Here is a 17,670-nt window from a genome sequence, read left to right on the forward strand (position 1 = left end):
GGAATTTTGTTGCCGGCATCTAGTACTGCTGTTTTGACTCCTCTGTCAACTTGAACCTTTCTGCTCATGACGCTGTCTTTAATTCCTTTTAAATGACTCCAGGGTGATGTGGCTAAATGTAGAACAGTTCTTTCATTCATCCTTGAAGTAATGCACTTACTTGGGATTCTTGTGTAATAAAAACAGTAAAGTTGGTGGTGGGGTTGCACAGGAAGGGCCCGTTGCCATGGTAATAGGCTAGCTTCACGAGGCACCGTAGAGCTGTGCCTCACCTGTTTAAAAAGGTCATCGGCAGATCTGTAAATTAACCTACCCGAACAGAGGTTCAGAACCATGCTGCAGGGATCAGGAGCCCTGCCTCAAAACAACTCGCTGACTGGCTAATCTTTCTTTTCACTCTCACTCCCCTCCCTCTGTGGCCTGCAGCTCAACTTCTTTCTCCGCCATCCACCTCACTCAGGTGGTACATCAGGGAAGTTTGTGCCGCATTGCTCAAAATGGCAGCGGCTGGATCCATTTTGTATCCCTTTTGCGTGGGGATTTTCACAGCGACAAGTTGAGACCAAATTTGAAGTCTCTGAATTAACCTGAGCTGGCCCATTTCTGTTCAATTTAATTTTGATACAGATCTCCTGTCTTCAGCACTTTTTTTTTTCTTTTTTTTTTAAAAAGAACTTGGGGATGGTGTAAATTTTTTTCCATGAGCTGTGGAGAAAATGTGCATTTATATCGGGGTTTTTCACTTCTCAGGATGCTCCAAAGTGCTTCACAGCCAATGAAGTAGTTCGAAAGTGCAGTCACGCTTTTTTTAGGCACACAGTGTGTATAGTTTAAAAAAAAAGTTACATTGGTGCTGGGGGTGGGGGCTGCACAGGAAGGGCCTGTTGCCATGGCAACACGCTGGCTTCATGAGGCAAGTTGAGCTGTGCCTCCCTCACCTGTGTTAAAAAGGTCACCAGCTGTCACTGCAGATCTGTAAACTCACCCACCCAAGCAAAGATTCACATGCACACACAACAAGGCCTCACAAACGGCAAATGAGATAAATAACCAGTTAACCTGTTTTGTTGATGGTTGGCTGAGATAAATGTTGGGCAGGACGATGCAAGAGCTCCCACATTTGCATTTATATAGCGCCTTTCATGATCTTAGGCCACTCCAAAGCACTTTACAGCCAATTAAATACTTTTGAAGTGTAGTCCCTGTTGTAATTTAGGGAAAATGAATGATATGGGATCATTTGCAACCACGTGAACCGGCAAACTTGGCCTCTGTTTAACATCTCATCTGAAGGATGGCACCTCCAGCAAAGCAGTACTCCCGCAGCAAGCCCCATTTTGTATCTTATTTATGCCACAGGTTAGCGGCCCCTTTTTTTAAACCATGGATAATTGATGTAGAACAGTGGAGCCATGTAGCAGTCGGTGGGTTCGTTGTGAACTAGGCGGTAGAAAACACTGGCAAAATTTTACCTTTATTAGTTATTAAATAGCAGAAATTTTCAAGAAATAGACATTGTAGCAAGTATATAATTGTGTCAACTGTGAGTGAGGAGCTGTTTAAGTGCCGCTGTCATTGGATATGTACATATACATGAAATTAATTTTGGAAATCTGAAAATATGTTGTTTTATTTTCTGGGTAACTTTTCAAAATTGTCAGCAGTCTGTCTGTGTTGAAAGGGTCTTAAATTAGAAAATAATTGGAAATCAATGGGATTTGTATGCACTTGTAAAACTACTGTTTTAATATAGCTCTTTACATCTGTGCACGAGTAAGTGTTTTTAAAAAAAAAAAAAATTGCTCTCGACTGTTTTCTGTTGATGGTAGTCGCTGCCTTCATGTCACACTGCCTCATGTGCTGACAACGGAGCACGAGGATTCTGCTGCAGTAAAGGAGACTGTACAGTAGTTGGTTCTTCGTGCAACTACATGACGTATGCCAATAAGGTGTGTGGAGCTGTACAGTGAGGCAGCTCTGCCCTATCTTCAGAATGCTGCAGTCAGTGCCTGGGAATACCCTGCCTGCTGCTTGTATTTGCCAGGATTGCCAGTGAACTACAGGACAGTTTAGAAGTCCCTCATGAAGGAAACATTACAGATAAGGAATGTAAGTAACATGCAGGTTCTTTTTTTTTAAACAAATAAACAAGCTTGATTGTGATATCTCCAGCATGCCTTGTTTTTGCAGTGTGTTGTGTAATTTTTCATGCAGTATCTTTTGATCCCTAGTGTATTTCACAGGCTGTACGGCATAAAGGCTGAAGTGCTGATGTTACGGTCGATTAAAGGCAATGAATTGATAATTATGTACCCACCGTGTCAGGCTTTAATGAAACAGTCTGTACAAAATAATATGACCAGGATACTCATGTAACCTGCTTAATAGTAATTATGGGTTTACATACATGATTAGGTTGGACACTGTTTAATGATTTGGTTTGGAGTAGGATGAAATACATGAGTTTCTGGAGTGCAGCAGATGCTTATATTTAAAAAAAAAATGTAAATTGCCATGTTTACGTGCTTTGCTTATCCTTGGAAAAATTGTCCAAGTGCATGAACTTGATGCGGAAGCACTGCTTTTATACATGGTTGACCTACCAGCATTAGTCACCTGCCTAATTATTTGGCTAAGTGCAGAACAATCTGTGCCTACCAGCACAAGAATATTTACAGGGCCAAATCCATTACCTAATCCATGTGCCCATGAGTGTGCAAATTGTGATTTGGGTCTGTGAAAGGCTGACGACTGACCATCTCTGAGACCTTGAAGGTGTTTCTATAAGGACAGTTGATCAAGTAGGCTAAAGATGGGACAAAGTTAACTGGGGAAATTAGACCCATTATTCTATAGTGATCAGAGCTTTTATGGTACAGTGGAATACTATAGGTGGCCGCCACCTTCCCTATGGCGATGAAAGGTCGACATGACAACACTATTGAGAGTCAGCCACGAGATGTTCGAGCACCTGCTTTCTCTCTGCATGAGTAATGTGATACTATTGAGACAAAGACTGAACTGTATATCTGATGCTAGTCATAGAGCCACCACATCACAAGATGCAGATTACATTGCCTACCGCTTCATGGGCTAAGAAGTTGTTCTCTTACCTCCCATCAAACAACACAGAGACATAATAAAACGTCACTAAGTGAAAAGCAATATGGTTCAAGACCCATCCAGTCTCATTATTTTGAATGTCGATATATTATTTGGTGCTCTAACTGTTGCCTCCCCTTCTCATTATCCTTCCTCTCTCCCTCTTATCATCCCCTGTCCTCCTCCATCTTGTATCCACCTGCTCCTCCGTCTCTCCTCCTCTGTCTCTCCTCCTCCCCTCCTCTCGTCCTCTCCTCTCCTCTCCTCTCCTCTCCTCCTCTCCCCTTCTCCTCTCCCCATTTCTCCTCCCTCTGACCCCTCTCCCCCTCTCCCCCTCTTCCCCCTCCCCTTCTCCCCCTCTTCCCCCTCCCCTCTCCTCCTTCCCATTTGTTTCTCCTCCTCCTTCTCTCCTCCTCCTCCTTCTCTATCCGTCCCTCCTCCGCCTCCTTCTCTCCTCTACCTCCTTCTCCTCCGTGTCTCTTCCTCTCCCCTTCCCGCTCACCCGTCCCTTGTTTGACAAGGGTTCAACGAGTTATGATACTTTTGATTTGACCAACACGGCAAACATTCATTGGTTTTTGCATGCTACAATTAATGTGCATAAATCCAGGATTATTTTATCTGAATTAACAATGAAGGAATATGCACGGATCTGGGCTAGAGTACAATTCCATCGATGCTGGCAGTGCCATGCTTAAGCGGCTTTTTTCCCCAGATGCGAGCCTCTGTGGTGAGTGATGGCAGGCTGATGAGAATCACCACAGCTGAGCCCGACCCTGTTCACATACACGTACCATTCAGCAGGTGTGTCTTTACAGCAGGTCTTTGGTTCCTATCACTTAACTCCACATAGATCAGAGATTGAAGGAAAGCTTGATGCCTGTTACTGTTCTTCTGCCACCCTTCAACAAAAGTCTTATTGCTGCTTTATATATAGAATCTAGAATTTATAGTTTCATCAGTATTTATAGTACCATCAGTCCTCCAAATCATTACTCCTTTCATCTTTCAATTTGGGTAAAGCATTGGTAGAGATCGGCATTGTCGTGATCCAGCTTTCAGTAATCCTGTAATAATGAATGTCGCATGTATTCTCCTGGATTTTTTTTATTCAGTGGAACATCTTCAATGTTTAATCTGAAATTTTCATGTGTCTCCGTTCCTGCCAATTTTTCGATTGACATATCCAAATAATAGAGACAAACAAGTTCTTAAGTTGCAATGAAGTATGTTACAGTAAGTAGAACAGTAGTAATTAAATGCAACAACAACCAGTTATATTTACATAGCACCTTTAATGTAGACCCAAGGCACTTCAGTGGTGTAAAAAAAAAAAATTGCCGAAGCAAAGAAGAAATGATTAGAAAGGTTGACCAAAGGCTTGGTCATAAAGGTGGGGTTTAAGTACTGTTTTAAAGGAGGAGAGGGAGGGGTAGGTTTTAGGAAGGGAATTCCAGAGAGTTTGAGCATAGAGCTTGGGAGACCGAGCTGGGTGAATCACAATCGGAGAGTGGATTGTAAGCAGAGTGGAAGGAAGAATTTGGTCATAGTAGGAATTGGTGGATTAGCGGAGCCACATAACCTGAGTATTTAGATATCTAATATTTAAGTTCTTTGCGTTTAGTATCTCTGTGGTTCTTGTTAAATTTGAATAAATAATTTTTGTCTTCTTTTTTCTCTCCAGTTAGATCAGTGGGTTAAAGTGAGAAGTTTAATTAGTCTATTAAATAGAGGCATGACAGGGCACCTCAGTCCCGTCGAATGCACAGTCTCTGCCATGTGGGAAGTCCAGGATGCTTCCCATGTCCTGGACAACCACATGTGCAGGAAGCATCGTCAGCTGGAGGAACTTGAGCTCTGGGCTTTGGAGCTTGAGTGGCGGCTGGTGTCACTGCAGTGCAACGGCGAGGCTGGGAGCTCCATGGATAGTATATTTCAGGAGGTTGCCATACTACAGCTTAAGAGTTTGCAGGCAGAGAGGGAATGGGTGACCTCCAGACAGACAAGAAGGTAATGCTGGAGTCCCAGAGTGCATCTTACTCTGCAACAGGCATTCTTTTCTGAATAGTAGTGAGGGGAATTGTTCCTCTGGGGAGTACAGCCAGAGCCAAGTCCATGGTACCGCAGGTGGCTCAGCTGTACAGGGAGAGAGGAGAAAGGTCTGAAAAGCAACAGTGATCGGGAATTCAATAGTTAGGGAACAGACGGGCATTTCTGCGGCCGCAGACGTGACACCAGGATGGTATGTTGCTTCCCTGGTACCAGGGTCAAGGATGTCACTGAGCGGCTGCAGACATTTTGAGCGGGGAGGGTGATCAGCCAGAGGTAGTGGTACCAATGACGAAAGAGTTAGAAAGAGGGATGTGGTTCTGCAGGCGGATTTCAGGGAGCTAGGAAAGAGATTAATAAGCAGTGACTCATAGGTAGTAATCTCCGGATTACTTCCACTGCCATCCTGAGTATAGAAATAAGAGGATAGAGCAGATGAATTCATGGCTGTCGAGATAGTGCAAGAGGGAGGGCTTTAGGTTCCTGGGACATTGGGACCGGTGGGGGAGGTGGGACCTGTACAAGCTGGACGGGTGGCACCCTAACAGGGCCGGGACCAATATTCTAGTGCTGTTAGCTTGGCAGGGGTCTGGGAACCTGAGCGTAGATTCAGAAGGGAGAGAAGCAAAGCTGAAAATGGCAGTAAATTAGTAAGTGAGTTCGGAAGGCAGAGGAAACGAAGGCGAGAAAATAGACAACAAAGGGGTTTGGCAGTGCTTAATGGTATATACTTCAATGCAAGGCATCTAGTAAATAAGGCAGATGAACTGAGGGCACAGTTAGACACACGGAAGTATGATGATATAGCTGTTATGTCTTCAGATGCTCTAATAATGACTCCACGAGACAATGTGTTGTGCTTGAACTGTAGTGACCTTAGTCCATTTAATGTAACTCCAGAGTGAGGATCACACATGGTGGTCTGCTAGGCCTGGCACACCTGTACAGGTAATCTACAAGTTTCCCACTGCAGTGCCCTCTGGTGGCACACCTTGTTATAGTACAAGCAGTAACCATGTAGGATACATGACAATAGCTATTACTAAAAAGTGGCTGAAAGATGGGAAAGAAAGGAATGGCAGCTCACCATTCCTGGTTACAGGGTTTTCAGATGAGATAAGAGGGGGGGAGGGGGTGGGGGGGTTGCAATATTGATCAAAGAAACAATTACAGCTGTGAGGAGGGATGATCTGTTAGAAGAATCATCAAATGAGGCCATAGGGGTTAAATTGAAGAACAAAAAAGGGGCGATCACACTGCTGGGTGTGTACTGTAGATACCAAACAATCAGAGGGAGATAGAAGTACAAATATGTAGGTAAACTTCTGAAGTGCAAAAACAATAGGGCAGTAATAGTAGGGGATTTCAACTATCCTAACATTTATTGGAATAGAATCAATGTAAAAGGTTTAGAGGGTGCAGAATTCTGAAAATACATTCATGAGATTTTTGTTTTAGCCGGTACACAGCAAGCTCAATCAGAGTGGGGGCGGTTCAGGACTTAGTTTTAGGGAATGAGGCTGGACAGGTAGAAGGAGTATCAGTGGGGGAGCATTTTGGTGATAGTGATCATAATTCAGTTAGATTTACCGTAGTTATGCGAAAGGACTAAGATAGACCAGGAGTAAAAGTTCTTGATTGGGGAAAGGCCAATTTTACTAAGCTGAGATGTGATTTAGCAACAGTTTACTGGAAACAGCTACTTGAAGGTAAATCGATGTCAGGACAGTTGGAGGCATTTAAGGTGGAGATAGTGAAGGTCCAGAGCAAGTATGTTCCCACAAAGAAAAAGGGTGGATCTCCAAAATCTAGAGCCCCCGGGATGTCAAGGGGCATACAGGTTAAGATCAGGCAAAAAAGGGAAGCTTATGTCAGATACAGGGACTAAATACTGCAGAAAGTCTAGAGGGGTATAGAAGGTGCAGGGGTGAAATTAAAAAGGAAATTTGGAAAGCAAAGAGGACATAAAAAAATGTTGGCAAGTTAAATCAAGGAAAACCCAATGATGTTTTATAAGTACATAAAGAGCAAGAGGATAACTAAAGAAGGAGTAGGGCCTATAAGAGACCAAAAAGGAAGCTTGTGTGTGTAGGTGGAAGACGTTGGTATGGTTCTTAATGAACACTTTGCGTCGGTTTTCACAAAAGAATGCTGGGATTAAAAACAAAACTTGAAAATGTAATTAATTAAATATATTAGGAATGGCAGGGCAGACGGTGTGTCACTGCTGCAGTATGTCCACATCGTCCACATGCCCGACATGAGACTCTCAAAGCAAGTGCTCTACTTGGAACTCCTACATGGCAAGCGAGCCCCAGGTGGGCAGAGGAAATGTTTCAAGGATACCCTCAAAGCCTCCTTGATAAAGTGCAACATCCCCACTGGCACCTGGGAATTCCTGGCCCAAGACCGCCCTAAGTGGAGGAAGAACATCTAGTCTCATTGCCGAGAGCATGCAGAAACCAAACACACACAGCGGAAGGAGCGTGCGGCAAACCAGATGCCCCACCCATTCTTTCCTTCAACCACTGTCCGTCCCACTTGTGCCAGAGACTGTAATTCCTGTATTGGACTGTACAGTCACCTGAGAACTCAATTTTAGAGTGGAAGCAAGTCTTCCTTGATTTCAAGGGACTGCCTATGATGACGATTGATTAATTGCAGCATGTGGGAGCTGGTGGACACCATTGAGGCCCACAACAACCACATCTGCAGCGCGAGGAACTTTGGCTCCGCATTGATGAGCTGGAATCCGAGCTGCAGACACTGCGACACATCAGGGAGGGGGAGAGTTACCTGAACACCATGATCCAGGCACTAGTCACACCAATTAGATTGATTAATTCAAATTCGATCCATGGTCAGGGACAGGAGAGTGTGACTATGAGTGAGGAAGATATGGGGACTCTGGCTGGAGTGATGGAGGAGCCTTGCTCTTGTCTAACAGGTTCGAGGTTCTTGCTCTCTGTGTGGACGAGAGCAGGGACTGCAGGGAGGATGAGCAAACTGACCACGGCCCCGTGGTACAGGGGGCCGTTCAAGTGGGGGGAGTAAAATGAAATACTGTAGTGGTAGGGGGCAGTATAGTTAGGGGCATAGATACTGTTCTCTGCAGCCGAGAGCGTGAGTCCCGAAGGCTGTGTTGCCTACCCGGTGCCAGGGTTAAGGACATCTCCTTTGGGCTGGAGAGGAACTTGGAGTGGGCGGGGTGGGGTGGGAGGTGGGGGAGATCCAGTTGTCATGGTCCATGTAGGTGCCAACGACATAAGTAGAACAAAAAAGAGATTCTGCTGAGGGATTATGAGCAGCTAGAGGCTAAATTAAAAAGCAGAACCACAAAGATAATAATCTCTGGATTACTACCTGAGCCATGAGCAAATTTGCATAGGGTAAATAAGATCAGAGAGATGAACACGTGGCTCAAGGAGTGGTGTGGGAAAAATGGGTTTCGATTCCTGGTGCACTGGCACCAGTACTGGGGTAAAAGGGAGCTGTTCCGTTGGGACGAGCTCCACTTAGACCGTGCTGCGACTAGGGTTCTGGTGAATCGAATAACTAGGGCTGTAGAGAGGGCTTTAAACTAAATAGTGGTGGGGGGGTTCAGGAGAGCGGAAATTTTAAAAAAGTCAAAGAATAAGGAGAAGGCAATAGAGCAGACTAGATTGGGGGAAATAAAAACTAGAGCGTGACAGAAAGTATAAACATAAAAGTGAATCAGAAAATGGGGTCAAAGCAGGAAAAAATGGTAAAAAAAAAAAAATTTAAAAGCTCTTTATCTGAATGCACGCAGCATTCGTAACAAAATAGATACAAATGGGTATGATCTGATAGCCATTACAGAGACATGGTTGCAAGGTGACCAAGGCTGGGAACTAAATATTCAGGGATATTTGACAATTCGGAAGGACAGACAGAAAGAAAAAGGAAGTGGAGTAGCTCTGTTAATAAAGGATGAGATCAGTGCCGTTAGTGAGAAACGATATTGGCTCAGAGATCAAGATTTTGAATCAGTTTGGGTGGAGATAAGGAATAATAAAGGAAAAAAGTCGCTGGTGGGCAATTTCTATAGGCCCCCTAACAGTAGCTACACTGTTGGATGGAGTATAAATCAAGAAATAATGGAGGCTTGTAAAAAAGGAACGACAATAATCATGGGCGATTTTAACCTTCATATTGATTGGACAAAGCAAATTGGTCAGGGTAGCCTTGAGGAAGAGTTCGTAGAGTGTATCCGGGATAGTTGCCTTGAACAGTACGTTGCAGAACCAACCAGGAAGCAGGCTATCTTAGATCTGGTACTGTGAGACAGGATTAATAAATGATCTCCAAGTAAAGGATCCTCTAGGAATGAGTGACCATAACATGATTAAATTTCAAATTCAGCTGGAGAGTGAGAAAGTTGGATCTCAACCAGTGCCCTAAGCTTAAATAAAGGAAAGTACAAAGGAATGAAGGCAGAGTTGGCTAAAGTGGAAAATAGATTAAAGTGTGGGACGGTTGATGAGCAGTGGCAGATATTTAAGGAGATATTTCATAACTCTCAACAAAAATATATTCCAATTAGAAGGGATACCATCCGTGGCTCACTAAGGAAATAAAGGATGGTATCAAATTGAAAACAAGGGCATACAATGTGGCCAAGACTAGTGAGAGGCCAGAGGATTGGGAAACCTTTAAAAGCCAGCAAAGAAACACTAAAAAAAATAATAGAGGGAAGATAGATTATGAAAGTAAACTAGCACAAAATATAAAAAGATAGGAAGAGTTTCTACAGGTACATAAAAAAGAGTGGCTAAAGAAAATGTTGATCCCCTAGAGGATGAGACTGAGGAATTAATAATGGAGAACATGGAAATAGCAGAGACTTTGAACAAATATTTTGTATCGGGCTTCATGATAGAATCCCAATAGTCGATAATCAAGGATAAGGGAGGGAGGACACAATCACTATCATTAAAGAAGTAGTTCTCAGTAAAATAATGGGACTGAAGGCGAACAAGTCCCCTGGAACTGATGGCTTGCATCCTAGGGTCCTAAAAGAAGTGGCTACAGAGATGGTGGATGCATTGGTTGTAATCTACAAAAATTCCCTGGATTCTGGGGAGGTCCCAGCGGATTGGAAAACCGCAAATGTAATGCCCTATTTAAAAAAAGGAGGCAGCAGAAAGCAGGAAACTAAAGTCCAGTTAGCCTATCATCTGTCGTTGGGAAAATGCTGGAGTCCATTATTAAGGAAGCATTAGCAGGACATTTAGAAAAGCATAATTCAATCAAGCAGAGTCAGCATGGTTTTATGGAAGGGAAATCATGTTTGACACATTTTCTGGAGTTCTTTGAGGATGTAACGAGCAAGATGGATAAGGAGGAACCAGTGGATGTGGTATACTTGGATTTCCAGAAGGCATTTGATAAGGTGCCACATAAAAGGTTACTACACAAGATAAAAGTTCACTGGGTTGGCGGTAATATATTAGCATGGATAGAGGATTGGCTAACTAACAGAAAACAGAGAGTTGGGATAAACGGGTCATTTTCCAGTTGGCAAACAGTAACTAGTGGGGTGCCACAGGGATTGGTGCTGGGGCCTCAACTATTTACAATCTATATTAATGACTTGGATGAAGGGACCAAGTGTAATGTAGCCAAGTTTACTGATGATACAAAGATGGGAGGAAAAGCAAATTGTGAGGAGGACTCAGAAAATCTGCAAAGGGATATAGACAGGCTAAGTGAGTGGGCAAAAATTTGGCAGATGGAGTATAATGTGGGAAAGTGTGAGGTTATCCACTTTGGCAGAAAAAATAAAAAAGCAACTTATTATTTAAATGGAGAAAAATTTCAAAATGCTATACTACAGATTGACCTGAGGGTCCTGGTACATGAAACACAAAAAGTTAGTAATCAGGAAGGCAAATGGAATGTTGGCCTTTATTGCAAATGGGATGGAGTATAAAAGCAGCGAAGTCCTGCTACAACTGTACAGGGTATTGGTGAGGCCATACCTGGAGTACTGCGTACAGTTTTGGTCTCTGTATTTAAAGAGGGATATACTTGCATTGGAGACAGTTCAGAGAAGGTTTACTAGGTTGATTCCTGAGATGAGGGGTTTGACTTATGAAGAAAGGTTGAGCATTGGAGTTCAGAAGAATGAGAAGTGATCTTATTGAAACATATGATAATGAGGGGGCTTGACAATGTAGATGCAGAGAGGATGTTTCCACTCATGGGGAAATTTAGAACTCCGAGGCATAGTTTCAGAATAAGGGGTCGACCATTTAAAACTGAGATGAGGAGGAATTTTTTCTCTTGGGGTTGTAAATCTATACCATTCTCTGCCCCAGGGAGCTGTGGAGGCTGGGTCATTGAATATATTTAAGGCGGCGATAGACAGATTTTTAAGCGATAAGGAAGTAAAGGGTTATGGGGAACGGGCAGGCAAGTGGAGCTGAGTCCATGATCAGATCAGCCATGATCATATTGAATGGCGGAACAGGCTCGAGGGGCCAAATGGCCTACTCCTGCTTCTATTTCTTATGTTCTTATGGTTGCTTGTTGGGCTAGGTGAAGGGGAAAAGTAGCAGAGACAGGTGATAGATTGATCTCTATATCGAATGTTTGGCTGGATGCTTTCAATCCAACTTTAGTAAACTCAAACTCTGACTTTTCAAAGTAGCAACTTGATGTGCATTCTGGTATTCGTTGACTAGCAGTGCTTTCTTCTGTAACTACCTGTAGCAATGTTCTTGTGTTGCGGACGCATTTTGTCTATCTTGTTGGCGGGAGATGTGCATCCTAGACGACGTGTGTTTCAGACTGAGATCTTGGTAGCTGTTTTCTACATTTTCCTTCACAGACTTTCTGCAATCAAACAGCTACTCATATTGTCTGCCTTCCTTTAGTGGTAATTAAATGCAGTATCATATGACTTGTCCCATTTCCTGGTGGATCTATTCAATTAACGTATGCAGCCAAGTTCTTAAGCTTAAAAAGTTCTGTAGAATTCCTGCAGTCCAGTTGTTCTCCAGCATTTGTATGTGGCAGCCACTAACCTTATTGAGAAAGTTGGGCCATTGGTAGTTTTGGTTATGGGCACTACTTATTGTGTGTGGTAAGAAATGACTCTGGTATTCTGTTCATAGTTTTAATTTCGTGAATGTTCAAGATGTACGTTCATCACAAAAAGAATAAGAACAAAATAAGTGTTTTCATTGCAACAGGACAGTGCTGGGCGCAGTATCACAGCCATGGCTGGATTGACTTAAAAGCTTAAATAAGTTATAACATGTTAATGGTTGTACGTTTATAAAGCAGTAATGAATATTAGTAAAATCTCCTGACTGTAGCATAATTAGCAAGTCATAAATCTTTTTTGTGGGTGGCAGTTTCCCTGTTACATTGAAGTTTGACCGGGTTCCATCTCTCTCTGACCTGCAGGTTCTGACATCAAAGTTCTGTCCTCGGCATGTTATCTAATGTTCTTCCTTGGTTTGTCAGGATACGTTTTTCCATTTTTCCTGGTTAATCGCTATAACTGCTTAACCCGTTATAAAATGTTCTTTATTTGTGAACTTGTTTCACCCGAGTAACTTGCCAAAATAACTGATCTCGGTCAGGAGGAAGTCGATCGCAACAGATGTAACTTGATCTCAGTTTGGAACTGATCTGAATCAATCCTATTTTGTGACGATCTAAACTCAAGATTTTTAAGACACTGCATCTAAACTGCTTTGTTGTTGTCACTTCGAATTGTCTTCCTCTCTGGATGCCTTTCTGTCATTTTGCCCTAAACGTGGACTATTTAACTATCTGTCTTGCTCTATCTTATAATATAATAATAACTTTTATTTATATAGCGCTTTTAACGTAGTAAAACATCCCAAGGCGCTTCACAACAGTGTTACAGACAAACAGATAATTTCTTCTGTGGCTCGGTGTTAAATTAAAGGCAGATGATCAAAAGCTAGTTTAAAGAGGTACATTTTAACGAGCGTCTTAAAGGAGGAAAGAGAGGTAGAGAAGTGTAGAGGTTTAGGGAGGGAATTCCAGAGCTTCGGGCCCAGGCAGCTGAAGGCACGGCCACCAATGGTTGAGCAGTTAAGATGAGGGATGTTAAAGAGACCAGAATTTGAGGAGCGCAGACATCTTAACTTTCTCGCATTTCTCTTGTATACATTTTTAAGAGGATTAACAATGCTTTTCATATCCCAGCATCAAAGCATTCCAAAGCAATTTGACTTGCAGTTGATCCATGAATCAATATTTGGACATGTTCTTATAATCCTGCCTTTATTGACATCCTAGAATCTTACAGCACAGAAGAAGGCCATTCGGCCCATCATGTCTGTGTCAGCTCTTTGAAAAAGCTATCCAGTTAGTCCCACTTCCCTGCTCTTTCCCCATAGCCCTGCATTTTGTTTTCCTTTTCAAGTATATATCCAGTTCACTTTTAAAAGTTACCATTGGATCTGCAAGGGCAGTGCATTCCAGATCACAACAACTCGCAGCACAACAAAAAATCTCCTCATCTTCCTTCTTGATCTTTTGCCATTTATCTTAAATGCGTGCTCTCTGACCCTCCTGCCAGTGGAAACAGTTCTTGCTTATTTACTCTTAGCAAAATTCTATATAATTTTGAAAGCTTCACTTATGTCTTCAACAACAACAACTAGGATTTATATAGCGCATTTAATGTAGCAAACCATCCCAAGGAGCTTCACCGAATCATTATCAAAGGAAAATTTGACACCGAGATGTTAGTGCAGATGACCAAAAGCTTGGTCAATGAGATAGGTTTTAAGGACCGTCTTAAAGGAGGGTAGAGAGGTTTAGGGATGGAATTCCAGAGCTTAGGACCTAGGCAACTGAAGGCAGGGCCACCAATGGTGGAGCGATTAAAATCGGGGATACTCGAGGCCTGAATTGGTGGAGTGCAGAGATCTCGGGGGATTTTAGGTTGGAGATTACAGAGATTGGGAGAGGCGAGGCCATGGAGGGATTTGAAAACAAGGATAACCGATTGAAAACAATGACTAGTGGGGTGACGCAGAGATCGATGCTGGGGCCTCAACTATTTACAATCTATATTAATGACTTGGATGAAGGGACCGAGTGTAATGTAGCCAAGTTTGCTGATGATACAAAGATGGGTGGAAAAGCAAATTGTGAGGTGAACACAATAAATCTGCAAAAGGATATAGACAGGCTAAGTGAGTGGGCAAACATTTGGCAGATGGAGTATAATGTGGGAAGCTATGAGGTTAGCCACTTTGGCAGAAAAAATAGAAAAGCAAATTATAATTGCAATTTTTCTCCATTTAAAAGTGCTGCAGTACAGGGGACATGGAGGTCCTTATGCATGAAGCACAAAAAGGTAGTATGCAGGTACAGCAAGTAATCAGGGAGGCAAATGGAATGTTGGCCTTTATTGCAAGGGGGATAGAGTATAAAAGCAGAGAAGTCCTGCTACAACTATACAGGGTATTGGTGAGGCCACACCTAGAGTACTGCGTACAGATTTGGTCTCCGTATTTATGGAGGCTGTTCAGGGAAGGTTCACTAGGTTGATTCCGGAAATGAGGGGGTTGACTTCCGAAGATAGGTTAAGTAGGTTGGGCCTATACACATTGGAGTTCAGAAGAATGAGAGGTGATCTAATCGAAATATATAAGATAATGAGGGGGCTCGACAAGGTGGATGCAGAGAGGATATTTCCACTCCCAGGAAAAACTAAAACTAGGGGACATAGTTTCAGAATAAGGGGCTGCCCCTTGAAAACTGAGATGAGGAGCAATTTCTTCTCTCAGAAGCTTGTAAATCTGTGGAATTTTCTGCCCCAGAGAGCTGTGGAGGCTGGATCATTGACTATATTTAAGGCGGAGATAGACAGAATTTTGAGCAATAAGGGTTATGGGGGATGGGCAGGGAAGTGGAGCTGAGTTCATGATCTTATTAAATGGGGGAGCAGGCTCGAGGGGCCAAATGGTCTACTCCTGCTCCTATTTCTTATGTTCTTTTGAGAATTTTAAAATCGACGCTGTGCTTAACTGGGAACCAATGTAGGTCAGCAAGCACAGGGGTGATGGGTGAGTAGGATTTGGTGTAAGTTAGGATACGGACAACAGAGCCTTGGCTTACTTCAAGTTTATGGAGGATAGAATGTGGGATGCCAGCCTGGAACATGTTGGGGAAAATCAAGTCTTAGAGGTAACAAATGCATGGATGAGGATTTCAGCAGCAGATAAGCTGAGGCAAGGGCGGAGACGGGTAATGTTATGGAGGTGGAAATGGGTGGTCTTGGTGATGGCGCGGATATGATGTAGGAAGCTCATCTCGTGGCCAAATATAACACCAAGCTTGTGAACCGACTTGGTCAGCCCTTGACTATTTATTATAATTTTCAAACCTATGGCCATGTCACCTGGGAGTTCTAAAGTCTTCCCCGCTTGTCGAACAAAATGGGTATTCTTTTACTTCCCCTACATCGGCAAATTTGCCACTGAAACTCTCATCCATGTCTTTGTCACCACCAGACTCTACTGTTCCAGCACTGTTCCGACTGCCCTCCCATCCTCCAGTCTTTGCAAATTTCAGCTCATTCAAAATTCTGCTGCCCGTATACTGACCTGCATGAAGTTCCACTCATCCATCACTTGAAACACAAACAAAGAGAAATAGTGACCAAGGCAAGTGGGGAGGGAAGAAGAAGATAAAGGAGTAGGAGAGAAGGCCCATGAAAACTCAGAAACTGTAATGGTTTTATTTCAACCCCAACTGTGAACTACCTTTGGACATTATATTTGAAGTGCAATATAGATGTAAGTTGTTTATTGCTGCTCTCTTGTCTTTGCTTACTCATTTCCTCATCCTTTTTCTTGTATATCCCCCCCCCCTCCCACTCTTACCCTCTCATCTTTGACGACCAAGCCTCCAGCATAGGCATCACACTCTGGGATTTCCTCCTTAAACTTGTCTGCCCCTCCATCATTGCTCTCTTCCTTTAAGACCCTTCTTAAAACCCAGCTTTGGCTTGACATCTGTTTTCCTTAGACCTCCATGAAGAGCCTTGGTCTATTTTTCTAAATTAAAGATGTTGTGTAAGTGCGAGTTGTTGCTCGAGACATGAGGGCCCATTTTACTGCCAACCACTAACAGTAAAGTGGATTAGCTCCCCTGTTGGCTGCACATTTATCCAGTGAATAGTTCAGACATACACATCAGGAAGATCCCAAGTTTGATCCCCAGCCTGTTTTGTGTTGGCTAACCTCAGCCACAGCATCAATAGAGATGCTAATATGTTGGTCCTAGAGTTTGAGTTATGGAGGGGAAAAGCAGCTAGGGTTGCTAGTGCTGATCGATGATGCCTAACAATCTCTGCTGAAAGTACACCTTGTATGGGTTTTGAATGAAAAAGGATTGGCCATATCTAGATTTTTTTTTTTTTTTATGTGCTCAAGTTCCTGGAGTGGGACTTGAACCCACAACCTTCTGACTCCGAGGCACGTGTGCTACCCACTGAGCCACAGCTGACACTAAAGACCAGCTGATTAAGACTGATTCAAGATGAGGACATGAAGCTCTTGCTTTCCCATGAGCCCTTCATACTTCCTGTTAATGTCACAATGATCCTGGTGTAAAGTTCTTAATGTTAGCTGGCATTCAGATTTAGTCCACTCCAGCGTTTGTCATATCTTCAATCATCTTTTCATCCGTTACAATAATTTTCCGACTGACACCCATTGCCAGTAGAGTAGAGCTTATTGTTTCTCTCTATTATATTAGGGCATCCCAGATGGACTTGAAGAGTGCCCTGGAGGAATGCAACACCGCACTGAGCTTATTCTTAAATAACAAATTCTCCGAAGCTTTGGATTTGCTGCGGCCTTGGTAAGATGTCTTTTGAATTTGAATTAAATGAAGATGTTTTCAGTATGTAGCTCTACATTTCCGCTAACAGTTTTTATTTTGGGTTTGGACTGCACTCTTATTCAATCGAATATTTACAATAATGGTGTACTTGTGAATATTATAATAAGAGAATAAAGTTAACCTTTCGAGCACGTTCTTGTATATTGGAAAGAGAAAATAATCACCTATTAACTTTAAGGTGCTTTGTTAGTTGATAGTTACCAGAATAAAGTATTTTTGGCCGTCCCATTCCCTCAGTAGCATGGCAGAGACATTGAGATCACGGGAAGGGCCATTGCTTTACATTGACTGTCTAAATATGTCCAATTTTAATTACAATGTATTTTGGGATTCTTATCAATGATTTTGGGGGATTGCATTCAATGATTTTGTCCATTTTTTCCTGAAACTAGCCAACTATTGGCTTTGGTTGTGGAAGGATCAGATTTGAGCCCAGTTGTTGTTGCACTGGGCGTTGTTTTTCTTAAAAGCCTGGTCCAGGCAGGTAAGTCCCAGCAGCCAAATTTCAGATCCAGAAATCAAATAGCTTTGTCTCTTTTAGGTTGATTAGAAACTTTGCATTGTATAAGGAACTTGCCATTTTTACTTATACTG

General features: G+C 42.7%; 1 protein-coding gene across 4 annotated transcripts in view; it reads left to right on the top strand.

The window, feature by feature from the left end:
• LOC139263942 (tetratricopeptide repeat protein 39B) overlaps positions 1-17,670 on the top strand; it is a 182,258-nt gene that overhangs the window by 82,739 nt on the left and 81,849 nt on the right. For 2 of the 4 annotated variants that reach the window (XM_070880031.1, XM_070880049.1), the window contains one exon: positions 16,930-17,034. In XM_070880031.1, coding sequence (XP_070736132.1) covers positions 16,930-17,034 — 105 coding nt within the window. Of the gene's footprint in view, positions 1-1,857; positions 2,110-3,836; positions 3,907-16,929; positions 17,035-17,670 lie in introns of those variants that run through there. The other 2 variants (XM_070880040.1, XM_070880037.1) reach the window with 2 other exon arrangements.

Source organism: Pristiophorus japonicus, chromosome 1 (assembly GCF_044704955.1).
Source record: "Pristiophorus japonicus isolate sPriJap1 chromosome 1, sPriJap1.hap1, whole genome shotgun sequence".
NCBI lineage: Eukaryota > Metazoa > Chordata > Chondrichthyes > Pristiophoridae > Pristiophorus > Pristiophorus japonicus.